Here is a 27,164-nt window from a genome sequence, read left to right on the forward strand (position 1 = left end):
AAAACAGCATTAAGTTAGTTTAGGCTGCACAAGAGGAATGGGGATCTGTAACAACTACGATGCAAAAACAAAGAGTTATTAAATAAATGCAGGTGAAAGCAGTGCATTTAGCACAAACCTTCAGTGAAATGATCTAATAGTATTAGGAACAACAATTATTAATGAGATACATGTACACAAGGTAAAAATGATTTCCCACAGGAACAAGTCAAACAAGTCCACATTGGAGCCTAAATTAAATGATAGCTATCTCTATTAAAAGCTTGAACCTCGCAGAATAAACACCTTATTTTATTATAAACTACAGGCTGACTGACTGCTGTGACCCCCTTGCAAAAGTTTATCCTGAGTCACCAGCCTGTACTCACAGAGATCACCAAGTCTGGTTATTTAAGTAAAGCCTACATCATCTGGCTTTTAATATTGCCTTTTCAAAGTATGATTTAAAGGATTTTACTGCAAGTTCTTTGTTTCTGGATTTTATATGCTATAAACATGTGGCCAGTCTTTTAACATGCATTAGCTTTGACTGGTGTGAGATTTTTTTTCCTTTAGATGAATTTTAATCAATTTTCATTAGTTCTCTGAAGCCTGCTGGGGTGTGTGTATATGCGTGTGCATACCTAATACATATGGGTATATCCATTTGAACTATTTTGTCCAAGGATTTTTCTCACAGTTCAGCGAGTTTAGAATTGACTCCTATGGCAGCAGACTGTATTAATGTGGCAAGTCCATCTGGATTTGCTTACCTACGTGACCTTTTGTTCTGACCACTGAACAGATCCAATTGTTTCAAAACCAGCTCCTTCAGAGAAAAGCAGTACTTACTGACTCGGTCATTGTTCCTTAAGGACGTGGGCAGAAAGTTAAAACACTAAATAGGTTGTGTGATTTTCTTCCTCCCTTGAGCTTTACACTTTCCTTGTGAGCTCAAGTCCCATCCAGATGGGAGAGGCAAACAGTCTTGCTGGGGTTGAGCTCTTCACTTTCTCATACGCTCTCTGGTGGATCTGCTTTTTAATTTTACTTCACAACAGGAGTGTTCTTAGAAGCAAATTTCCTGGTTGTCCCCACATACTGTGCTTCAATTCACATCAGGGAGCACTCTCAGAGTGTGTGAACTGGATTGCTTTTGGCTGAAATGAAATTAGAGGATGTACTTCAGAAGCACACTGAGGTACCCCAACTGCTAATGGGCTTTAAGGTTTCAGGACCAGGCTTGAATTTGTGAACATCAGGTTCTCTGCATCAAATGTTTTGCTCTGTGAATTCAGTTTTGATAGCATTAGTCTTGCTAATGCAAATGTAGTCCTTGATTCCAACACTGAGATTTATACCTGATCACCTTGATGAGATGGGTTGTCCAGAAGTGATGCGTAGCTCGTGGTCTGAAATGACCTGCATATTTCAAAGAGAAAATGGGTATGGCAGCTTTTGCAGAGGACTTGGTCTTGGTTGGGAGCATTTGTAATTTACTTTTGATGGGCTGACTGTTCTGTTCTGTTAGTATATCTGTACAGATATTTTATGGGAGTGTAAATTGTGTTGTAAGGGCTTCCAGAGCATAGCATGGGTGATTAACATCTTGATAACACTAAATAAACATACCCTATTGTGGCATTTTCTGTCTGCTGTATATAATAATTTACAATAACTGTTAGATGCCATGCAACATTTATCACAAGACATTTGCAACAAATCACTGAGTAAAACTGGTATTGTAGAAGAAAATGTAATTGGTTGCAGGAAAGAGATCTATCTTAGATACTTGAATGGCTGCCGTTGATGCAGCATCTGCATGCCTCCCAAGCTATAATCTATTTATTTCAATAAAACACTTAGGAAAGGGAAGGATATGCTCTTATTCCAGTTTAAAGACAGGGAAGTGAGCGCGTAGATATTCAGAGTATGTTGGTGCTGCAGAATGCAGTTGCATGTATATTCTCTGAGCTTCCTCCAGTGTTGGCACTGACTTAGGTTCAGTTGCATGGAACTGTTTGGGGTAATTTACCATGCTGCTTCCAAGGTGGAAATCTGGCAAAAGCAGCCTCTGTAAGTGTGTCGTCAATCTGAAATACTGCCAAAATTAAGGTAAAGGTGACTTTTATCTAAAGTGAAGACTTGTTGCAGTCTGTGTTTATTAAACTCCAAGTACATCTTTCGTATATAGTGTTGCCTTTAATGTAGTTTGTGACTGAGGGATGTATTTCAGCAATTCAGATGAAGGCTGGAGGAAAAGAAATATCAGGCTGGATGTTGCTTTGATTTTAAAGTTTTACACTGTGTAGAGTCCTGATGTGCATATTTCATTGAAATAGTTGCACGCCAGAGAGAAAACGTTTGGCCAGCACAGCCTAGAAAGTGAAAATATAATCCAGGCCTGGGTTGGGAAGACATCCATGTTTGCCTAGCAAGAAGAGGCATTTCATAATCACAATTGCGTTATGCTTAGTGCCTAATTCAAGTCCGTGTTGTTCAGTACTGTATTCCAAATACTCGTATGGAATCGTGAGCTTCACAGGCTCACAGCTTTTTGCAGTACTCTGCATATGTTTGTCTGACTGCAAGGGATCAAAGTACTGAGGTTTAGCAAGCTGGTGCTTACAGGGCAAGCCACCCAACTAAGCGTGTATATACTCCATTAGTTGTGAACTGAAATGTAGTGGACTTTAATCCATTTCACCTAGTCCTGCAATTGCAAGATCAAGCTTATCAAGTCTTGCAATTGCAACGTCGTTGTAATTATATACACAGGGTTTGGGTGATGTATGTAACCTACTGTCAGCACTAACTTGATCTCTTATGATCAGGTGAACGTAACCAAATCTCTTAGAACAAGACTGGGAGAGTGAAGGAACATGTGGTCTCCCAAGACATGTTTGCATTTGAAATAGCGTTCCTGAAAGTTGATTCTAAAATGAAAATGAGAATATGGGGATGTATGGATGGATTTAACTGCGGACCAGATGTTGACTTGAAAAATGATAACAAAAAGCAAAGTACATATGTTTGTGTGAAATCTGGAGAAATGTTTTTCCTTCAGGGAAGGCATCCATATAGATCAGGTTGCTCAAGTAATGTGATGTGACAGTTGCTATGTCAACTAGTGTTCCCTTCCACACATTTAAATTATTGAATAGCACAGTAAATGTTCTATAAAAGTAGCTCCTTACAACATGGTTATGCATCTGCCTATTTTCCTCAAAGCTTTTTTCAGACTTTCCTGACCATTGCTCTGTGTCTTATATGTCTGAACTATGTGCCAGCCCTCTGCAGCTCCCATTAAAGTCCATGTTTAGCCCATTATGTCCCCTTTGACTCAGCTCCCATTGTAGCTGCATGTTTCATGGATGTGGAACGGAGCAGTGGCTGCTTGCATTTGAAAGCAGAGTAAAGGGATTGAGGGAACAGATTGAATCCATCACAGAAAAAAAGTATGAAACTCCCATGCAAGTAAGTGCATAATATTTAATGAATTGAATCTGGTTCTATATAAACAGGCGTCTGCCCTTGCGTGCAATACTTTCTTCATTGTTAAGCCAGTACACAAAGTGTAACACTTTTTGGCACATGCTTTAATAATTTATCTGAGCTATAAGTTAGTTAAGCAGAATCTCCAGCCTTAAAACCAGTGGGAGTTAATAGAGGCTGAAGCAAAAAAGAAAACTAACCTGTGCTCATCAATGACATTTGTATAACCTGAGGCTAAACCAGGTAAATGATGAGTCCTGTTAAAGCCATTTCTCTTCCTTGTGGGTGCAGTTGTCTCTAACTCATAGATGGGTTTTAGCTTTCTTAGGTTTGTCCCTAGTTGGGTAGTTTAGAAAGCTGTAGACAGCACACTCTTTTAGGACGCAAGAGGTGTGAATTCCATGCTGTTCTTTGCTTGCAATTCAAAGAACATACTTCCTGTATTACATTTTATCTTTTTGCCTAAAAATGAGGATAATAGCTGCCCTTTTTGAAGATAGCACAGATATTGGTGTTCTTGAGCAGTCCTTGAATTGTGGCCATATGCTTTCTTTAGGTGGACATCACCATAATGAAAGTTCTTTTTGCTGGAATACTTGCTTCTTGATGTTTCATAAATGATCACATGTCTGGTTTTATTCTAAAACTTAATCTAAGTCTTTAAAATCTATTCTATATCTTTTGAAATGACCCTGGCTTAAAACTTTTCTTACAGAACAGAGCTTGGGATCAACTTCTGTGACACTGTTGCAAATTCAGTCTTTCTGTTACACCTCTAATGGCAGACAGTGAATTCTGTAGATGAACATGTAGGAGTAGGGTTTAAATACATGTTTCTGCATAGTGAAAAGTTGAGGAAGGATGAGAAGTGGGGTGCAAGTGTTGCATAGCACCTACATAAGGACTTATGTGTAGACTGGTAATTTGTTTCTGCTTCAGGGCTGTGTATCTTACTTGTATGTCTGTATGTCTGTCCTTTGTTGATAGAAACTTCTCCATATGCGTTTGAACTTGTGTGAATATCTGTACATGCAGAGATTTAGGAGTCTGTCCTCTAAAGGCTCAGATATATAGAAATTCAATCTCAAAGGGAGCTGAAAAGGTATTTTGATAATGTGGATGTGAAAACTTGTATTTGACTGTTTGTAGGTGCAAATAGGGGCATCTCTGCATGTGGACAGGGGACAGCCTGAAAGAAACTTCACAAATGTAACCTTTAGCTAGGTAGCTGTCTCTGTCCCAAATGCCACTCAAAACTTACTTTACTGCTGAACAGATATTATGCAGGATGTGCTTTATTCACATGGCACACAGGTTGTCACACCAAAGTCACATCAATTCCTGAGAAAAATTCCCTTCACCTGATGCCTCCTGCAGTACTGAAAGTTGGATGTCAGGGGACACAGAGGTGAAATTGAAATACAACTGTTGTTCTGCTGTCTCACAGCAGATCAAACTGGAGCCAGCTGGAGGGAGAGGTAGATCAGAGGCTGCTTGTGAAGAGGTTCAGAACCGACTTTGTATTTATTTCCAGCTAATGTATTCCCTTGTCTCTTTCTTTTTGTAGTTTTGGCAGTTTATTTGAACCAGTGTTGGTGGCCTGTTGAAGATGTGGTAAAGACAGCTGATCCTTCTAGAGATGGGCTCATTTCGGTAAGGATGCTATTTTAAACACTTGCCTTTACCCTGAAACTTCCCAGCCAGAACAATCACATGTCTGTGTGTGTCTGTGGTCAGAACAATCACATGTGTCTGTGGTCTCCTGTAGCTCATGCTTTATACCTGTGGGGTCTGGGCTGTTTGGCTCACCAGGTAGTTCACATATCTCCCATTGCACAGTAACATGCATGTTAACCCTCTCTAAATGATTTTCTGCATGCAGTTTATGATTCAGCTGTGGGATTTACGTTGGTTTGAGTTTAGTTTACCCTCACTGCCTACTAAAGGAATAATCAGCTAAACCTAATTACTACCTTAGCAGTAACTCTCCATGTTGGTGTTGCTTGACTGCCTGCCTGATGGAAGGTGTCACTGCCCTTTGGAACAATGTCTTATTTAGCTAGTTATAAACTTTTTTACCTTGGATAATGCTTATACTGTGTTCATTTAATGAAATGGTTGTTATTTAATAGTTTCTATGTCTTTAGTTCTTTTTCTAAATAAATTATCTTAGTAAGGATCAACTACTTTTTTGTAATTTGGGAGACTTGGGTGGCCTGTACTCTGCTTTCAATGAATCAGATGTGAGAATTGTGTTGCCATGAGGCTACTAAGTCAGTTCTGTTTCATATCCAACCCTCTGTGTCCAACTTTGGTCCTTAATGATTCTATTCCTTTATCATTCCCTAATATCTGCCATGCATCGAGTTGAATTATTCACTGAATTAAGTAGGCTTTTTGTGGTTAACTGAACTGGAGGGATTTTAAGATACCAATCCTTGCAAGATAGAACTTGGAACAGAAACACAGGCCTTCAGGCTTTCGAGCATCTGCTGTATCAACAGAGAATAGAAAAATATCTGAAAATAGAAAACTTGCCCCTTCTAGGTCATTGCCAAGGGGTAAGTTGTCAATACTTGTGGAAATTCACATTTTCTTTGTCAGCATTCATATAAGCTTGTTGGCACCACTCTTCACCATGATGAATTCCTTTATATTCTTCCACCTCCCTGTCCTGTTGGTGGTCTAATAAGAAGCACGGCATGAAAACTAACTGTTTATTTTAACACCTGGATTATAATCTGTTTGGGACAGATTGTATGTATTCTCTGTTTTGTATAGTGTCCATCTCCATAAGGTCCTGGGCCACTAAAGTTCTTTGATACTGTGACAGGATAGCTAATAGGGAAAGGTAACCAGGGTGGCACAGTAACTCTTGTCTTTATTTCTCTTTTGTGTAGATTAGATTGCCTTGATCCTGCTTCCAAATCTGTGGTGGGTTTGCTGTGACTATAGTCAAGATACATCTTGCTGCTTTAGAATTCCTCTCTGTGACAACAGGAGATATGCCAAGCTTTATAAATCATAACTAGATTCTTCTACATCCTCTACATAGAGGGTGGACACTGGGGAAAACCTTTTTTATCATTCTATTTGAAGCAATTCATGAGGTATTTTCCCCAAGTTAAGTGTTCATGTTTCCTGACCTCCTTCTTCCAAGTCCCTTCCAATTTTGAAGCTTTTTCTGAAACACAGAATACTGTGCTCTGCTTCATTTTCCTTTGGTCTGCTTTTGTTTGTTCTCAAAGGTCCAGACATTTGGAGAAAGGATTGTCCTCTTTGTTCTGAACTACATTATCTTTGGAATGCTGGAAGGAAGTTCAGCTAATGATGCATTCTTTCTACCTCACTCTGCCACTGAGTGTGCCAAGATATTCTGGAGAAATGGCGAGGCTGTTGCCTTCTACTCGGTCAAGATGAAAGGTAAGGTCATTTTAGAGACACATTTCCATTGGTTCCTAATAGATAGAAATGTCATGCTTTTGTTTATCTTTCAGTATAAGTAAGCCTGGCTCTCCTACATATTTTTATATCAAATCTCTCTCAGAATGAATCTGGGGAACAAACCTTCCCTGAATTTGGAAGTCATCCATACTACTTTCATTTAAACATGATGGTTCCAAACTGTATTCTCAGTTACACTGGGCGATCTGAGGTACTGGCTTATTCCAATAAAATATGCTTTAATGCAGCCAAGTAGAAGGTCATACATCTAGGAACAAAGAATGCAGGACCTACCCGCAGAGTGAAGGACTGCATCCTGGAAAGAATGGTATCTGAAAAAAGAAGTACAGTTCACAGTGGAAAACCAGTGTATTGGGAGTGGCTGGTGGTGGGGTGTGGGAAGGATTGTCATGGCTGTGAGCAGAGGCAAGAGGCCTTGCAAGAGGCCTTGTGATAGAGATTGGGTTTTTCTATTCAGACAGGGCCTTGTGATGGTCCTAGTGGAAAAAACGGAGTTCTATCTAGAAAGGCATCGTCAGCGGTTTTATTTCTATAATATGCTTAATTGTTGATGATATGTAACCTTGGGCATATTTAGCAAGTAAGGGAGTTGATGTTGCATAGTCTTATTGTTAGGAAACAGGATGTGCAGCCGCAGAGCTAGGATATTTAGGAAGTTGTGGTTGGCAAGCGAGCTATGTTGGGAAGACAATATGGTATATGTTGAAATGCTAAAATGCTGACCAGCGAAATCATTGTCGGTAAACTGGGGGACTTGTGCAAAGTGTTTGACACTGTCCCACACAACATCCTTCTCTCTAAATTGGAGAGATATCAACTTGATGGATGGACCACTTGGTGGATAAAGAACTGCCTGGATGGCCTCACACAAAGAGTTGTGGTCAATGGCTCAATGTCCAGCTGGGGACTGGTAACAAGTGGTGTCCCTCAGGGATCGGTGTTGGGACCGGTCTTGTTTAACATCTTCATTGCTGACATGGACAGTGGGATTGAGTGCGCCCTCAGCAAGTTTGCCGATGACACCAAGCTGTGTGGTCCAGTTGATACACTGGAGGGAAGGGATGCCATCCAGAGGGACCTTGACACGCTTGTGAGGGGGGCTGATGCCAACCTTATGAAGTTCAACCATGACAAGTGCAAGGTCCTACACCTGGGTCGGAGCAATCCCAGGCAGAGCTACAGATTGGCAATGAAGAGATTCAGAGAGGCCCTGCGGAGAAGGACTTGGGGGTGCTGGTCGATGAGAAAATGAACATCAGCCGGCAGTGTGCACTTGAAGCCCAGAAAGCCAACCGTATCCTGGGCTGCATCAAAAGGAGCGTGACCAGCAGGTCGAAAGAGGTGATCCTGCCTCTCTACTCTGCTCTTGTGAGACCTCACCTGGAGCATTGTGTGCAGTTCTGGTGTCCTCAACATAAAAAGGACATGGAACTGCTGGACCAAGTCCAGAGGAGGCCACGAGGATGATCAGGGGACTGGAGCACCTCCTGTATGAAGATAGGCTGGGAAAGTTGGGGCTGTTCAGCCTGGAGAAGAGAAGGCTGCGTGGGGACCTCATAGCAGCCTTCCAGTACCTGAAGGGGGCCTATAGGGATGCTGGGGAGGGACTCTTCGTCAGGGACTGTAGTGACAGGACAAGGGGTAACGGGTTAAAACTTAAACAGGGGAAGTTTAGATTGGATCTAAGGAGGAAATTCTTTCCTGTTAGGGTGGTGAGGCACTGGAATGGGTTGCCCAGGGAGGTTGTGAGTGCTCCATCCCTGGTGGTGTTCAAGGCCAGGCTGGATGAAGCCTTGGGTGGGATGGTTTAGTGTGAGGTGTCCCTGCCCATGGCAGGGTGGTTGGAACTAGATGATCTTGAGGTCCTTTCCAACCCTAACTATTCTATGATTCTATGCAAACCTTTGTATACTAACCAGTGAAATTGCTGTAACTAAATAACATAGTGCAAGCTGGAAGAATGCAAACAGTATATATATCCCAGTGTGTGCGCAATAAACTTTGACAATCGCTTGATCATATTGATCATTTCTGTGTTGTCTGTGACTCCCGCGTCAACAGTGGGGAGTGGCAGGATCCTTGGATGCATAAGGAGCAGTGTCTGGGTTGTGTAGAGGAAGGTGTATGCACTACATCATTCCTAGAATGCTTTGTCTGCTTGTGGTACTTTCATAACCTTTAAACTCCCAGTTTAAAGGATGATGAGAAGTTGATTTCATCATTAATTGATTAACTGGCATAGAAAAGAAACAAAATGTATTTCATTCTTTAGGGCTATTTGCACCAGTATAAGCTTTAGTGAAGGTCTTTTATTAAATAGAGAGTTTGTATCAATGTCTAGAGTGGTAAAGGCTTCATTAGAATAATTCTAATTATGGTATGCAGTTGAGTACATACCCCTGTGTTACCAGTTTGTGTTTAAGATGCATGGGTCTCATCTTCATACCAGCAGCTTAAGCACAGAGAAGTTTCTATCTTTGGAGGTAAATGTATTGTTCAGGTCAGCATCAGTAGCCACCTACCCAAAAAGGAAGAATAAGAAGTATCTTGAGAGCTGTGCAGGTATGGATTGCTTTAGATTCCACAGGTCAGGGTGAAGGTGCCTTCCCTGAGAGTCTGAAAGGCCAGCAACAGTAAGAGATGTTCTGCTTTTCTGCTGCCTTGGGATGTGCAAAATCCTTATTCACATTGAGGTGTAGTTTGTACACCCTGTGCTCGTGCAGTGCTACTCTACTATCAATGATGCACCAAGTCTCAGCCTATAATAATCTCTATGCGTGTGAATATGCTGATGAACTGGTTTGTAATTGGCAAACACTTCAATCGCCATAGTACATTTTCCTTTAAGCCCATAAATATTTCTGAGCAAAGCTTTTGGAAAGAAGCACTTGTATGGGCTGTAATGATTCATGCTTCAGTAAAATAAATTTGCACAGTAGTCTGTTATGGGTGGAGTATTAGCCAAGTTGAAACTGTTTCTGAGTAAGTTGAGAGTCACAGTTTGGTTTTAAACAAGGTCCACATAAAATACAAATTCTCCAGGTCCAGCTTTCTGTTGTTTTTTTCCTTCTGGGCAGCTATATTTGTTAGATTTTGGCCTGTGTCACAAATTACTGCAGTCTCTTGCCAAAGCCTTTTCGGGAAGCTTGAAACTGATTGTTTTTGCCCCTTTTTGCTATTTGCCGTATGCATTTAGAAAGTAATTCCTCTTTCTGAAGTTCTGTGATTTCTGTTTCATACCAGCCATGCTCTGGCTGATCCTATTCTCTCTACTTTCTAGAAGAGCCATGGATTTATTAGAAACAAACAAACAAAACCAAACAACACAACAGGCTTAGATGATAAATATCTCCTCTTAGAAGCTGTGTTTCACATGGTTGTTTCAGATATTGGTTTTTTTCTTAATTTTCTTTTTTCTTAATCATAGTGTAAGTTCTTTTGCTTGTACTATCGCGGTCGAAATGTTTAGTAGGTGCAGCTTTAAGTACAGGACTTTTTATGTTCCTTGACCTCTGTTACAGCTTTTGGTCCTAGGAAGAAATCGTTTTCCCTTGTGCTCACCATGTGATTCTGATTTCCTTTAGTCCCATGCTCTGCAATTACCTGGCCATTCCTTACAGTTTTATTTTCTTCACTATGTAATTTAGACTCTCATGCTGATGCTGTACTCAACTGTATTTCTCATCTGTGAATTTTCCATTATCTACAGTATGACAAAACCCATGCTTCAGTGGAGCCAAATAAGCCAGAACAGATCTGTGGAGCATGGCTGTTTCAAACATCAGTCATCTGGGTGAATCACGGAAACGGTGACCAAAGAGAAGAGAGTCTGTTCTATCTTTGCTATGGATTTAGTGTGCTGTTATGCAAGCTACATTTTCCATGGACTTCAGTGATTCCAATTAACTATCTTGGCAATATTGTAAAGCCATTTCCATTTGCCAGTTCCTAGGGGGCCTGTACAAAGTGAACTTGGTAATTTTGGTCCAGTTCCACACATCCATCCGTCTTATGAAAATCCTTCACTGGGTCTCTTTTGATAGTCTGGCTAAAGAGGGACAGATGGTCTCAAGCACCCTCCTTGCTCCAAGTCGGAGTAACTGCAAGTCGAGGTTTTGAGACAATTTGGCACCTACTGACACTGGCCATCCTGCACCTGTTGGGTAGATAAACAGAAGTCTCATTCTTCAAGGCTATCACTTGCTGTGAGCATTAGACACCTTTATTAAAACAAAATTTATTCATGACTACACAGATCATCAACCTGGCCTCTCTGGTATGTGCCTATTCCTCTCCAATGTCAGGCATGCAGCATTTACCACTGGGTATACTAAAGATTGATGAGACGTACTAAGCCACTAATGAGGCTGATAAGACACTTTGTCACGTGCCAAGATAAATGTCTCCAATTTTATCTATGTCGGCAGCTTCCACATTAGACAGCTGAGGAGTGAGACCTCACTGAATGCAGCTAAAGGTACAACAGGAAATGACAGTTCCCTGTCCCTTTCTTTGCAGAGTGCAACCTGAAAATGAAATATTTTTGCAGAAAGCCTTCATATAGACACTTTGGGCTTGAGATCTGGTTTATATTCTTTTAAGTATTTCTTTCAGATTCTTTTCTGGATATGCTGTAAATCTGTGTGAGAACCTCAAAGAGAATGTGTTTTGTGTGGTGATGACCATGGTTACTGACACTATTTTTTGTGCAATGAGACAATGTATTTCCCTGAAAGTTTTTCTTTTTTATTTACTGAGGACTAGTAATTACTGGAAATGGACTTTTGCCACCTTCAGATAAATGTCAGGAGAATGTGTAAGATTCATATTCCAAATAAATCACTAAGGAAGTTAGAGGATGCTGTGAGCCAGGAGTGGCTTAGTCCTGTTAAGAATGAACCAGAACTCCCCCCCCCGCCATTTTTTATATACAGCTTTTTACCCTACTCTTATCTATTACTGTTTCTGTAACACTTAGGAGCTGCCCAGTTGCAGACCAAGCTGTCAGTGGAACAAAGAGGAGTCAGACTGTCAAAGCTTGTCCCTTCCCAGTCTCACTGTGTCTCTTTTGTCAAACCTTAGTAGGAAAAGTATAGAGAAAGATGTTCTCTGTTATGTGAGTCAAACCAGCTTTAACAAAACCGGGTCCACTGAGAAGGCTGTAAAACATGCACTTGAATCTGGACTAAATGTGTGTTGGCTTCTCATTCATTCTTTAGGGATGCTTCACAAATCACAGTTTGGGAACACTTGACTGCAAAACTCGAAGCTGATACCAAGTAAGCAGCCCTGGCCCAGGCTCTGTTTTTACTTATCCCAGAGCCTTAGAGATGGTCTTTGGAAGTGGCTATCCAAGCTAAAATCCATTTCACACCTTTCTTCATGCAAGCCTTCACAAATTTCCTTTAATACTTTGGTGGCCCAGGTTGTGTTCTCTAGAAACAGAGCCCCAAAAGATAGTGGGATTTTATTTTTCACTGATTACATATGTTTCTTTTAGAAATAAAAATTAACTCAGAATTGAAGTTAACCTGACAGACAATTAGCTGAAATCTTGTTGCATAATTGCTTTTGTCTCCCTCTGTTTTCTAGCAATAATATTTTTAATGTGCATTTCTGAAGCAGACTGAAGGTTCTGGCTGTAATAAAAATTAAATGACTACATACCAGTCAAGACATGAATTAATTTAATTTTATTGAAGCCAGAGCCTTTGTTCCCCTTCTCACATACAAACTCACACAATGGGTTGACCTTGGGTTCTATTCAGCAGAAATATTCCCCACCCTTTACACAAGCATTAAGCCTGCTTTAGGCCTGTCCAAACATGTGTGTGCCAAGCCAGCTTGTTCAGCAGGGAAATAGTCAGTATGCACAACCTTGTTTTGTTTGGTTTCTGTTGGATGTGGGGACTGGATTGTTGCTTTTTTTCTGGTTTGTGGCTCTTTGGGAATGCTAATGGCTGTCTGCTTTCCTGCCCTTGTAATATCTGTTTACCATTTTGCTGGCTCATAAGTTGGTCATTTGGCACTCATGACCTAACCAAACAGATCAAAGGCTTTCAAAGGGCAGACTCTATGAATACTTCCATCTCCATCCCAATGCCTTTATTTTCCCTGTCTCCTCCCTTACCTCAAAACTTAGTCTGTTGGTGTGTTTCGACAGTGAAACAAATATCTGAACCAAATGGGTGAGATCCTGGTGGTCACCTCTGGGCCACCATTAGCTTATGGTAACCGCTGTGTGACTGGATGGGAACTAGAGACAAAGTGGCCTTTGTTGCAGAGGTTGGTTGGTTTGTTTATTTTATTTCAACTGGCTGTGGGCTATGACTCTTCCAGTGTGCTTCCCAAGGACAAGGTGAAGAATGGCTTCATGGTTACTTTATTCACAGCGCTTTTAGACATTACAAGTTTTTGTTGTCTTCTCAACACAGATTTAGGAGCAGGGGCATAAATCACTCAGCTCCTGGGACTGGTGCACAGCAGTCTCACCACAATTTATAGGAGAGAGACTATATGAGATAATAAGAAACTTATAAGGACACTTGGCAACATGCAGCAATTCTTAAAGCTCTTGAGTTCATGAGGAAAAGTTTGTCCCTTTCTTAGAATGTATGGTGCAACACTGCTGGAATCCAGCATCTCTGTTGGGCTGGCAGCTAACAATGGGACTGGGGATATACTCAATTTTTTGGCTGATGAAAAGAGGGTAACTACCCATCATGTGTTACAACTATTGAAAAGTTATAAACACCACCACCATAAACCCTATCCTTTTCCAACAATGTGCTTGAACATGTGTTTGAAGTTAAGCACGCACTTTGATTAAGCAGGGGTGGACCAAGCTTGGATGTGAATGGATTGGTTATAGGGTGACATGCTCCTGTCGTGTGGCTGAGTATGTGTGGTGTGGATTCTTCACAGCCTTGAGAAATCAGTGTCTAGAGTTAAATATAGTCATGTCTTGCTTTGCTGAATTAGCGTCCTAGAAAAGAGAGTAAATCAAAGTCAGGCCTGGTGACTGTCAGCAAAAATTACCAAACACCAACTGAAGAAACAGAAGTGGACCTCAGCTTAAGATAGCTAAGGCGATACAATAGAGAAAAAAGCAATCTATTAAAAGTCTTATACTGGAATTTAGGAACAGCCATTCAGTAGGATATCTGTAAAACCGTGAAACAGGTCTTAGTGAAGTGATGAAAGTTTTGTGTCTCGTGAGGCTGAAAACTAGACTGAGTAGTGTGCTAGTAGGTGGTAAGAAAGAAAACCAAGAACGTCTTGATGAGGTTTAAGCAACAAAGTAAGAAAATGTAATCTTTTTCTGTTACAAAGGCAGGGATATCCATTTCTGTTTCAACCACCATGTACCCAGATACAAGGAGCATAAATGTTTTATAAATGTTTTCTGAAAATGAAATCACTGAGACATTTCAGTGGTGACCTTATCCTATGTGTAGGTAGTTGGTGAACTGATGTTGGTTATTGATTTCAGGGTTGAACGCTTATGCTGTCAAGTAGTTTGAGATTGTGTTTTTATGGTATTCTGCACTCTGGATTGCTAATGTACCTCCTGCAATAGGAGCCGAAGTTGTTTAGCGTGAGCATTAAAAGTTTGGACTCTGAATGTCTGTTCTTAATCAACTTTCTCTTGACTCCAGTTTGAGTTTACCATAAGTGATTGCAAAATAAATCCCTTGGTTCTCATTCTTTATTTTTTTTTGACAGTTTTCACTGAGAACTGAGTTTTTAATAGCTTGGAGGCTTATACTCGAGTCTGTGTTTTGTCCACAAGTAGAGCATTATGTCGTGTCCCTGTGATTTCAAGTGACTGACTTGATGTGTTTATTAGCAAGAACCATCTTGGAGTGAAAACCCTGGTTTAACACTGATAGCAGAAGTTCAAGCGATGGACTAGAAGCACGTATATGTGTGATAAATTACCATTCGGTAGAAATTGAGTGACTTACAAAAGAGCACTTGCAACAATTCCTAAAAATTCATCACTCAGTTGTTTATGGCTTTATACCCAAATGCCTTAATTAATGTCTATCCTCATTTACCTACGGAGGTGTGACTTTTGTGTGCTGCAGTGGAAGGCTGAACCTGTGAGGGTGCTGAGGTTCTGGCACAGGGTGCCCAGAGAGGTTGTGGCTGCCCCATCCCTGGCAGTGTTCAAGGCCAGGTTGGACGGGACTTGGAGCAACCTGGTTGAGTGGAAGGTGTCCCTGCCTGTGGGAAGGGGTTAGAACTGGAGGAGCTTTAAGGTTCCTTCCAACCCAAACCAGCCTGGGATTCTGAGGTGCTGCTGTGAGTTCAGCCATCACTTGGATTCTACTTGTTTTCTCAGTCATGGTTCTTCCTTTTTGGGAAGTCATTTGTCTCCTTGTTTTGTTGGGCCTGCCTGGCTTCTGAAGGAGGCAAGCAATGGACTTCCCTTCCTGTGGCCTGGAGTCATTGTGAGCATGAGCAGTTAGGGATCTGTTTCAGGTGGAGCAATCCCAACATTTTCTGTGCAGTTCTTTTACCAACAAAGGTTTGAAGATGATTCCCAGGTATATGTTGACCCGTAACTAAAGAGAGAAATATTCTTTTGTACAGTTCCCTACAGAATTCAGTGAACTAGGAGATTAAAGACAGAATATGCAGTAAAGAGGCTGTATAACTTTCTGACCAGTAAAAGTCATAAAGGAGGTGTAAATGATGGGGCCAGTCAAGTTTCATACTTGAGGGTGTTACCGTACCGTTTGGGAAGGCACAACAGCAGTGTATGCAGAGGCCAGCAGAGCTTCTCTTCTCTCTCTGCAGTCATTATGAAATTGGTAACTTAAACAGTATTGGGAGTTTTCACTGGAAGCTTGTTACACTGCCCAGCTGCATCAGGCAGTATGGACCTTCTGAGCATCCAGGTCATACTGCGTTGTGTGGTTCAGTGTATCTCATAACAGTGTTTGTGGGGTGATTTACTGGAATAGCCAAAAGCTAGAGGAAGATACTGAGATTACATTCAGAATGTTTAAGCCTCTCTGGCTATAGCCCAGTTCTTTTCAGTGAACTTTCCCATGTATGTTGCCTGTGTACCTGTGTTCTACAGTCTATGCAAATGCACTTTAGTTGGGGGTCACCCTCATAGCCTGTGGAGAGGTATCAGGGCAGCATTTGTGGATAGAATCACACAGCAGTTAGTGCAGAAATAACAATTCTGTTTCCAAATTCATGTATTTTTTACTGTCTGCTTTCAGGGAGCTTGTGTGATGGTGCAACCAGTCAGTGTTACTTGCTGCCAGTTTTGGATACTGTATTCGTCCGGAGGAAGTACAGAAGAAGTGGCCTAGGGATGAAAATGCTGGATGATTTCTGTCAGTCTTTCGTGGCTGAGGATGCCTTGGGGATCAGCTGCCCTATTTCTGCTGCCATGTATCAAGGTAAATCATTTGATGTGGAAATGTTAGGTAAGGGTCATGTATAATGTATACATTTCAATATGGTCTTGGTAGGATGTTCTGAACTGTGTAAGTGTTCAGTGCACTTGTCTGAACTGCACTGTTGTTAGCGTGCAACTGGTCACTTTTCTTGAAGCACCTGGAATTTCCTGCAGAAAGGTAGGCCAAAATTTATATAAGATAATGAGGAGCATAAAACTTATTCTGTCTTTTTGATGTTATGCATTCTTATCTCACTCTTAGAAAGGGAAAGATGTCATTGCCCTGGACAATGACTTACCCATTTTATTTTACACCAGAGGGAAAAAAGATCCTAAGATGTTGCCAAGTCTGCATTACACTCATAATGCTCTTGTAGATACTGCATTTGTAAGAAATCAGATTTAATAAGCCATATATCTAGGCTCTGCTCATTCATCCAGTCGCTTCAGTGCTTGTTTCTTATCGACTGTCTTTGAACATTTGGCACTTCTATAAGATCACTAAGTAGTTATATATAATCTCTGTGGTCAGGTTGAAGTTCTGGTTTTGCTAAGAAAATGTTCAGAAAATACCCGTGCTCGCATTATTTATAAATCTGTTTTCTTTAGGAAAGCATTTCTCCCTGAAGTTGCTCTTTGTATGGTGTACAGCCTTTACAGTCATTCTGGGGGAAATATTTCTGCTGACTTAGCAATTTATGGCCATTTCCTAAGAAGTGTCAACACAATTTTGACTGTATTGGTTCTTTTTCTTGTTCAGCATGTGCCATTAAATGTATGCAAATGTACCCCAATGTATGCAGATGTACCCCAAGAGCTCCTAAGGTACTGCTATAAAATTCAGGAAGAAATAGTGTTTACAACATGGTTTCTCTTCTCCCAACAATATCCATTTTCCTATGTCAAGCACCAATGGTTGACGCTATGGATGTGAAAGCTGTGTTGTTTATGTGTTAACACTAGCGATATATATTGCAAGACTATGCTTTCATCTCAAGTTTAGAGCTAACAGTGAATAAATTTGACTTGCATCATGTTCTAATTAGGTTTTCTGGGTCCTACTTTTATAAAAATACTAATACTGTAAGTTAAATTTTGAGTCTATTGAAGCCACTGCCTGTTTTTAATTTCATTGGAACCACAATCTCATACTTTGACAAAAGAATGCAATGTTTTACTCTAAATCTCTGTACAAAATGTGCAGTGTTTTCACAAGGATGTTACTTAATGTGCTATAGAGGCCTAAAAGGAAGTAAAAAGCCACTTAGCAGATATCTCTGTTTTGGCATATATGTTACTTTCAGTAGCTTTTATTGAAATGATTAATTCAGTTTGGATATCCTGGGATACAATTAATGCCAGGGATCTGCTCATTACTGTAAGGCAAATATTTACATACCAGAATTAGCCTTTTTTTTTGATATCCCATTGTTAAACTCAAGGGAATGTTGAAGATGAATTCCCAATCTGTAGGATGATGAACTACAGTGGACAGAGGAGAGCATGGAAACACTTTAGTTGTTTACAGATTGCTGTCTTAGTGCAGTTGATGGAACTCATAGAATGGTGGTTAAAGAAAGTTAAAGAATACCCTTTAAATTCTTTGAACTCTGTGTCCTATGACATATGCTTCCTCTTGGCTTTGCAGATGTCCCAAGGAAACCTCTAAATAAGACAGATTTCAGTTGGATAACATAAGCAAACCAAAATTGGATTGTTTATCCAAATTACACTGATGTTTAGTGTGTACTGTCAGTGATGAGGGTCTGTGGGAATATGGTTTCTAAGGGCAATTGTGCATATGACACAGGTATCACCATTATTCTTCTGTTAGTTCTTCTTATTTCCTGTTTTCCGCACCCAAAAAAGTAAATGACTCCCAGCAACAGTGTAAGGTAGCAGTAGTAAAATGGAGGGTAGTATCGGCTCAAGAACAAACTGCTACAAAGTTGTGTTTATAAATAGGAATTAGAGTAGCATTCTTAATGGTTAGAGCTGGAAGATACTGAAACACCTTTCACTTCAGAGTAGTGAGGGTGAAAAAACCCACACTGCTGTTAGTCTCAAACCTGCCAAGTGTCTGGAGATAGTTCTGTGATGCAGTGCCAGAAGAAGGTGGATCGGTAAGTCATTTCAAGTCCTGTATTTCTGTGCTCACAAGGAGGTAATCTAGACAGAAGCAGATGGACAGGATTCACTCGTGCCTGTTTAGGTGATTCCACATAGACTCTGCCTAAAAGCCCCAGCTAAAAGAAAAGAAAGGAAGATGAGAAGACAAGAAGAAAAGATTTCCAAAGGAACTAATGAAAGTAGGTCTGAGAGGTTCTGGGGTAGAACACACTCCTTTCTCCACTGTACTTTTCACTCATTCATGCTTTTACCCCTTGCTTTCTCCTGTTCAGTTTGCCAGAAATTCTTGCAGACTTATCCTGAGGAGCAGAAGCGACTGTGGGAGGTGGAAGCACCAGGAGATTGGAGCCAGCGAGTGAATATCTGGTTAAAAATTCAGATGGAGTCATCCTCTTCAGGAAGTGAGTTAAAATAAACAGTGTGAACTTGGCCATGTTAGTTATATAAAGATAAGAAATAAATCAAGGGGTGGATAGTGATAAAAAATAGGTGGTTTCTCTGTTGTTTGCAGATGGAGAAACTACTGAGTGTGCAGTCCTGTTCACTGGTCTTTTCCCAGTAAACAGGACAATTCTTAGAACTTATGAGGTAATGAAACTGAACTACAGAACATCTGAGAGATACTGAACAAAGCACAGTCTTGGCATAAAGTGGCTGTAACTCCCATTGCAGTACACTTACAGCAAGAGTAGAAGTTAGCCCAAAAAATTCCTGTTGCACAACACAATGTCTGGGTTATAGACAGGGGTTTGTTTCTCTGAAATTATTACAGAAAAGAAATTTGTATGGCCAATGGGCAGTGTGTTTAATTACCTTCAATTTGCTGCCAGTGCCATTCTTGGATGGAAACACAAACATTTTCATTATGGCTTTTGGAAGACTCAAAGTGCTGTCCTACAGGGTAAATCCATCTTGCTGGGAGCATTTTCTGTCTGCTTCACAAAAGATAGTGATAGAGTAGGAAAACCTTTCCGCAGTTCATATGAGGATCCTATTGTTGTAATCAGTTCAGCTGGCTTGGGGATCCAGACAGGGCCCTCTGCTGTATGCTCATAAGCTGTGATAAGCATTAGATTGCAAAAGAAGGGCACATATTGTCTCTTTCTGGAAGTGCAGTGAGGAGTGCTACAGAGCAAATTGCTCCCATGCCTTCCCACATCTATCCTGCTTTGTGCTGGCTTGGGGACCTTCAAGTTGAGACATTGCTTTTCATCTTGTCTGCAGCATCCCACAGGAGAGTTAAGTCAGAATTTAGCCCTAGGCTGGGTTCCTCTGAAGCCATTATATTTATGTTCCTCATGCTTTAAACCAACAAAAACTGGTGCTGCTCTTCCCTTTAATCCATCTTGCTAAGTTCAGTTTATTGATGGCAGTTGAAGAGAACTGTGATCAGATCGGCAAACAAAGTGGATGGTGGAGGAGACTGTGCTTCTTTTTCCTTTTTTTTTGCCATCTTCTACAAACACAAACAAAGAGAAATGGCCCAAAACATGGGGGAATATAATTCCACCAGAGTGGCTGTCAGTAAAAAATACACAAGAGGCCTGGGAACTGCCTGGGACAGTTCTGCACGTAAATGAGATATCTCTTATCTCATGTATCCGCAGAAGAAGGAAGGAAAGTATAAGCTAGAAATGAGGGGTGTTGTATGTGTGTATTTATATGGATTGTGAATCACAATGTGGCCTTTATAGTGAAAGGGAGCAGAAACAAGTGAATTTGGCACTAAAATACATAATAAAAATCTGTTATTTAAATTATATTCTCCACCCTGGTGCACAGCTGACTGGGCATCACTCTCCTTTACACTGAATGTGCTGAACAGGCTTTATTTCATTCATCTTCAGTGGAAATTCAACCCACTAGACAAAAAATACTTAAAACAGTGCTTAATATATATTATATCTGTTTCACATATGGAATCTACTGTTGTGCTTCTTCTGCTTGTGTTTTCCCAGTACTGTGCATATTGTGCATCCAGGGAAGTACTGAGGGAGGGTACAGGACAGATAAAACCTCCTAAAAGTAGGGGAGGTTTTCCCTGGTTTTGCTTTGTCCTGAAAGCAGCGTTACTCCTCTATAGCTCTGTCTGATAGCTGGTGAGGAAATTACAAGAGAATTTTCCACAGCTTCATGCTATCTGTTAGTAGTAGATAAAGCAAGAGCATTTTCTGGGTGTAGGAATCCTTTATTATCTGACCTAGTGTGCTGCTTACCATACACATAAAGAGAAGCTTGTGAAGTCAGGTTGGATGGGGCTCTGAGCAACTTGATCTAGTTGAAGACGTCCCTGCTCATTGGAGGGGGGTTGGACGAGATGACTTTAAAAGGTCCTTTCAACTCAAACTATTCAGTGATTCTATGATTCTATCTTTAGGGGGTCACTTGGGAATAGAGTGCTTCACAGTGACTTGCTCTGTTATGTAGAAAACAAAACACAGTGTAATTCAATATTGTCAACTCCAGTCTGGATCTATGGCAACAACCATGAAAATAGACAAGTCTTGTTCTGCTCTGATTTCTTCCATCCCCATTGCCATGTGCCATGCTATGGTTTGAAACAAAATTATTAGAAGAAAAACTGGAAATTCTCATTTCCCCCTCTCCCCAGTGCTCAGGATTGAACACCATTAATGTTGTTGTAAGAATTCTGCGATCAGAGAGATTCCAAAAGAGGTTTCTATAACCCTGAGGTCAGGGTGTTAAATTTTGCAAGGGTATGTGGCTGCATCTAGTGGCAATACAGCTGAACTGCAGCACGCTGGTTACCTGCAGCTGATGCCTCAGTTTGGATGTGCAGAGATACGCAGACAGATAAATAAACATGTATTTCTGTCTGCATGCATACATATACCTATAAAAATAAAGCTGTTTAGTATGTTGTCATACACAGCTGCAATTGTTCCTTCTGAATTAATTCTTATTGTTCGAAAAATGGGGAGATTTATTTACAGCAAATAGTAACAGGCACACAGTGACAGTTGTCTCCTGGGGCTGATTGGAGGAACAGAAATCATTTAACATGATTTGGTTCTAGCTGCTAAATCTAACAGGCAGTGAAAAGTGGTTTAGTAATATACATAAAGCATATAAATGTGAAGTAATGCATAAAATGAGCAGACTGAGCAGGAATGAAAATCAATTTCAAATGATTGCTTATAATCCTGTGTCTGAATTGGTCAGACTATCTGCACTTTCTGAAAGGGAGGAAGGGGTATGGGGGATATGGATTCTGGATGTAAGAGATGAATGGATTATCTATTTAGCAGAACTTTCATGCTAAGAAAGACTGAAAGACATTTGCTTCTAGCATAGTTATTCCCCTTAGTCTTTTGTGGTAGTTTCACTGGGCACCCTGCTTTGGTTAATTAACCAAAGCAAGGCAAGAGGGATTGCAGGTAGCATTCAGGTGGCCTGTTCTGGTGTGTTCTTTTAAGTGAGAATTAGAAGGGAAGTCTGCTTTTTTTTCCTTTTTAACCTCTTTCTGGGGCAGGACTGTTCACCTTGTTTCTTCAGAGGCTAAAGTGGGCTCTTGTGTGGAGAATGCTCAAACTAGTAAACCCAGACAAGACGATGTGGACCAGATGAATAGTATACAGTGATTAATTCACTATTTTATGATCTATTTTTTCATTGCTGGCCTTTTCATTTTTAATGAAATAGTGAGGTTTAAATATGAGAGACCATCACAGACAACTATAGGTGTTTTTTTTCCTGCTGACTCATAGCTTTATGTAGGTAATCATAGCTATACGATACATACATGTGTAATGTAACTAATTTAGATAACTATAGTAGCTTGAGAGGCTAAAGACTACGGGGTAGTTTTCACTGTTTTAGTTTGATCCTTACTGAGATAAGGGAACTGTAACCAAGCTGGCACACAGCAAATTCCGAGGTTGGTGTGTGCAGTGGCTTTTGGAATTGAATTGTGATTTTTCCTGTACCTGTACAGGGGGTTTAGTGTGCCACCTTTGGAATGAATAAGCCAAATTCTTTAAGGTCCTAATTATTTTATTCCACTACTGAGCTGCAGATCTGACTCTGCTTAGCTTTATGTAGGATGGAAGCCTAAAACAGGCTGACAGGTTTGAATGAAGCCTTAAACCTAGTTAGGGGTACATGTATCTGAGAAAACAAATCACAGTAATGAAGCTTTTTCAAGTAATAAAAAAAAGGAGAGATGAGTGGAAGCAAAACAAAGAGCTGTAGGGGTTGTTTCCCCAGCACATTTTGGTTGCCACACAATTAAATCAGTTTGTTTTCTTCAGACATGGGTTTCCTGGGGGAGCTATGACAGCACTGGCCCCTGTGGTGCACGCTCTTGCATTATGTGCTGTGGTCATGGCTTCAGAGCCCACCCAACCAGATCAAGGCTTCTGTGTACTCCAAGTTTTCTTTATGCTGACACTTCTGGGAAGTCAGGCAGAGCTGCAGGAATGAAGCTGTTCTATACAAACAATGCAATTGCCTTGCATTTACATGTTGGTCTTGATTGACAGAAGCATTTCATATTAGGATTAAGTCACTGTTTATGTTTTTGGTGTATAATTTAGTGTTCCCTGTGTCTTGGTTCTAATTTCAGGGCGTTGAATACATTCCTAGTGTTGGGAAAGTGGCAGGAGATGCCGCAGAGAAAAAGATGACGCAGCAGCAGCAGCAGGGACTCTGAACTCACAGGATCCTGAACAAGAGGACTTAGAACAAGGTGCAGGCAATACCCAGCAATGAAAAGGATTCTGAAAACAGAGCAGGCCTTAGGGGATTGGAGATAAGGCCACCAAATAATTCAGAGTTATACCATAATTGCATCTTTAAAAAATCAGCAAAATCTCAGTATGGTCTTAAACATTGTAATTGACTGTTCACGATGTGTAACACTGGAGAGATTTCTTCAGGTAAGACATATTTTTTTTGCAAGACACATGTTCTCCATCTTGTGTTTTGTTTTAAATAAAGCTTTTGCTTGCTAATTGTCCTTTTCTTCTTCTTCTCACCAAGTCGTTAAGTAGTAGTTGAGCCTTGCTGTTTCCCTGCTCTGAAAAGATTCTATTGGATTGCAGAAGATGTCGAAAAGGGAATAATTGGAGGGCTTGTAGATACTGATGTAAGAAGATATTTCTATGGAAACCACATCCTGCATTATGGAAGAGAGATACCACAACACACGTTGGTATCAGAATGACAGCTGTAACCTTCCTTTCAAAGCAAACAAGTGATCTTGAATTGCTTTCATTTGAGCTTTTCTAGCAGAAAAATCTGCCTCAAGCCCTGTGGTGGACAGGGTAGTACAGGAGAAGTTTGGTACAGAAACGAGTGAGCAAGCTACAGGCTTTAAACTGCCTTTAAATTCTGGCACTGTGATCATATTATGTGTAAGTTCAGGGTGTAGAACTTTGTGTAGATTACATATTGCATGTTTTATTTCCTGTAGTCTCTGTCCTAATGTTTAGTTAATTTAGTTAACTTGGAAACATAACATTTTACTAGATCCTTCATGGGGAATCTCTAAAGCTTGACCACTGATTACAGGTGAAATGATTACAGGTGGAAGAAACTCGTAAGGGTCAGATAAGGTCCAGTGGCAGAGAAGGTTTTGCAAAGGTAGGCTCAGTGGTGAACAGCAGTAGGCTCTTGATGAACCTGAATAAATCCAACAGCCTTAATTCTCAAGTGGGTGCCTTAAAACAAGAGGTAGCTATTTCTTTCCAGAAACTTAAGCAGCATTTCCAGGGAGACAGTTCTTGTAGGCAGGCATTGTGGGTACACTGTAGGGATGTATATTTCCCCCTCGTACAGCATAATTGCTCACACATAGCCCTGTCACCCCGTTTTTGTCTGATGTCATGATTTAATATAGCAATTCTTCATGTATCCAAGTAACTCCTCCCCTGTTGAGCTGCTCAGTAAACCATATGCCTGAGACAAATCAAAATCAGACCTTTCTAGGCATCTCTTAAAAAAAAAAAAGCTATAATTGGAAGTTACAAGTTTTTGCCAAGAGAATTAAAACACTGAATTGTGTGCCAGCCTTAATCATGTTGCTATGGTTCTCTTGTCTCAAAGAGAATGCATTTAGCACTAACTTTATAATCAGGATCTTCAGGTTGTTGATTTATCAAGTCGCAAAGGGTGTGCTACAAAGACTGATGGAAACTCTGTGTCCTCCTGTATAGCAGCCTATATTGTTACTTAGTGTATAGCTTTAAAAATACACAGTTTTTGTGAAGAGTGGCAATACCAGTTACTCCTAAATATGATAGAAAATGATTATATCTCTCCTCATGAAAGCTGATTTGGAGTTGCAGTAGCCTGGCAAACTTACCTCATGTCTAGTTTGCACAGGCGTGCTCCATATTGTTTCAGAAATGCTGACTTACAGAGCAATTATCAGAATATTGATTTTTGTTTCATTCTTATTTTTTTTGGGTAATATTAGTGCTTTAAGGTGTCTGATTAATTTAGAAGTTTGGACCTGCAACTCATTCTTGGCAGTATGAAATGCTTCTTGGTAAGATTGCAAGAATACTAAGAGGGTCTGAAGCAGAAATAGATCTAATGTCTTCACTGTCTCAATAGAACATACTAGAAAAAAACCCTAAAACAACAGCACAAACATCTTTTCCTCACAGTGGAAATTCTTTTAAATAAATCTGCATTTACTCAAGGTTGATGGTTTGAGACTGCTGGAAAAGTTGGCAAAGGCTTGAAAAAGCATTCCAGTTTCAAAACCTTGGATTTAATCTCCTTCTGAATCTACACTCTGGTGGTGGTGGCTTGCCACAATGGGATTTTCTGCTTAGGAGACCTAGAGGTAAGTGTGTGTGTGAGAGAGAGATGGCAGATGTACTGAAAGGAAATGTGTACCTATTGTTCTTACAAGCATAGACACTTAAGTCTGGTCTACAAGTTATACGTTAGACATCAACATCAGTGTTAGCAGGGGCCTGGGTGTGTGCGTGCCAACTAAATAAACTGTTTGAATCACTCTCAAGACAAGTAAACATATGGATTTTAAGGCTAGGCAATTTCATTACATTAATCTGTCATGATGTTTCACATAATGTAAGCCAGACAATTTCATGCATGGTTGCTGGATCAAAAAATCATTGGTTTTGATTGAAACAACCCATTTTTTAGGAAGCTTGTTTTGATTTGACAAGTTCTGATTTTTCCAATATTGGGCAGTGGGAATTCTGCCACACTCACTGGCAAGTTGTTCTGAAGTTTTGTGTTTACAGGTGCACCCAGTTTTTTTAGTCCTTATTCGTTTTGGTTTAGTCTGCTATGATGGATTTTGCTTTTCTGTTTAATGCTGAGCTATGGCTCTGGTATTACCCCGATTCTTTCAGTGTGTGGATGGATGCCTCGTGCTCCATCATGACATCAGTGAACAGCGCTGGTTTTTGGATCTGTCTCTGTGAGTCAGACTTTCCTGACCTTGATTCATCCTTCTTATCCTTTCAGAGACATTTTCCATTTTTCCTATTCCTCTTAGAAGCCTGAGCATCATCAGAGACCCAGTTGTAGTTACAATCCCACTGTCTGTCACGGGTCAGCATTTCCTGGCTGCTGTGACCTGTGATTGTAAATCATCATGGATTCTTATGTGCTTGTGGGTGTCTTTATGGTGAACATGCTCTTTAAAAAGTACCTGATTTAATGTGTTGTCTTTAGTGGCCGCAGTGGCTGCAGCATACTGCTAAAAATGTAGTCGATCCAGCGTTATCTTTATTATTACCACGAGATGGCACCATTACATAGCGTAACATTGTCGTCATCTCGGGTGCTTGAGACGTTGACTGAGATTTAAATACATCACTCGTGGGCTTCATTTCCTCAGAGAAAGGAGGATGAGGGTGTGGTGAAGTTTCTCTCGTGTTTGCCATTCAGTCTCATTGTGTCAGTGGAGTTTGTCTCGAGTGGGCCCTGGGTTGACTTTTTCAAGCTCTCATGAAACCAAAGTGAAGTTGTAAGAGTAGCAGAGTATGCAAACTGCGCCCGGATTGTGCCCCTTTGTATGTTTATTTCATCAGGAAGCCTGGGTAGAACTTTTCCATGTTATATTTCATGGTTTTTCCAGCATGAGATGAATCTGAGTTGTTCAACAGATAACTTGAGCATCTAATTTTCCATTTCTGTCCCTTCTCTCTCTGTTATGTACATTGCATCAAAGTACCACTGAGCGCTGTCTTTGAAATTTGTCATGTAATATGTTGTTAATGTTCTCAGCCTTAGGAAAGGAGGGTGATTGGTATTTGTCCTAAAGGCAAATTAACTTGGGTCAATATCCTCCCCTCCCATCTCTGTGATGACATTAATGTATTAGGGGATCTGTCTGGACACTCGTGGACTGCTCTTGAAGGGTCTGCTAGAAGTCACCTTGTAGAAACTTCTGATGTCTTCTTTCTGCTATGTTTTTTTGTGTGGAATGTTTAGAAATACAAATTAAATGCTCTAAATAACCACTTTTCATTTGTATTAATTGATTATGAGAAATGAACCATCCAGAAAGCTGCCTTATAAGTAGGTGCCAAAGTAGAAAAAACCCTGCTAACTTGTCTGAACTCATTAGTGTGAAAAACAGACTCACTTGGCACCTTCGCATTGACTGTGTCCAAACAAAGGCTGGGTGACATCCTTAGAGCTGAGTGCCTGGCTGACGTAATTGGGA

At 40.5% G+C, this 27,164-nt stretch overlaps 1 protein-coding gene across 2 annotated transcripts in view; it reads left to right on the forward strand.

Moving 5' to 3' along the window:
• Positions 1-23,463, forward strand: part of LOC136019006 (protein FAM169B-like) — a 40,285-nt gene extending 16,822 nt beyond the window's left edge. For both annotated transcript variants that reach the window (XM_065688735.1, XM_065688734.1), the window contains exons 4-8: positions 5,042-5,127; positions 6,723-6,897; positions 16,179-16,361; positions 18,763-18,891; positions 23,076-23,463. In XM_065688735.1, the coding sequence (XP_065544807.1) occupies positions 5,042-5,127; positions 6,723-6,897; positions 16,179-16,361; positions 18,763-18,891; positions 23,076-23,083 (581 nt within the window). In that variant the 3' untranslated portion in view covers positions 23,084-23,463. The remainder of the gene's footprint in view (positions 1-5,041; positions 5,128-6,722; positions 6,898-16,178; positions 16,362-18,762; positions 18,892-23,075) is intronic.
• Positions 23,464-27,164: the final 3,701 nt, after the last annotated feature.

This window comes from Lathamus discolor, chromosome 8 (assembly GCF_037157495.1).
Source record: "Lathamus discolor isolate bLatDis1 chromosome 8, bLatDis1.hap1, whole genome shotgun sequence".
In the NCBI taxonomy this organism is placed as follows: domain Eukaryota; kingdom Metazoa; phylum Chordata; class Aves; order Psittaciformes; family Psittacidae; genus Lathamus; species Lathamus discolor.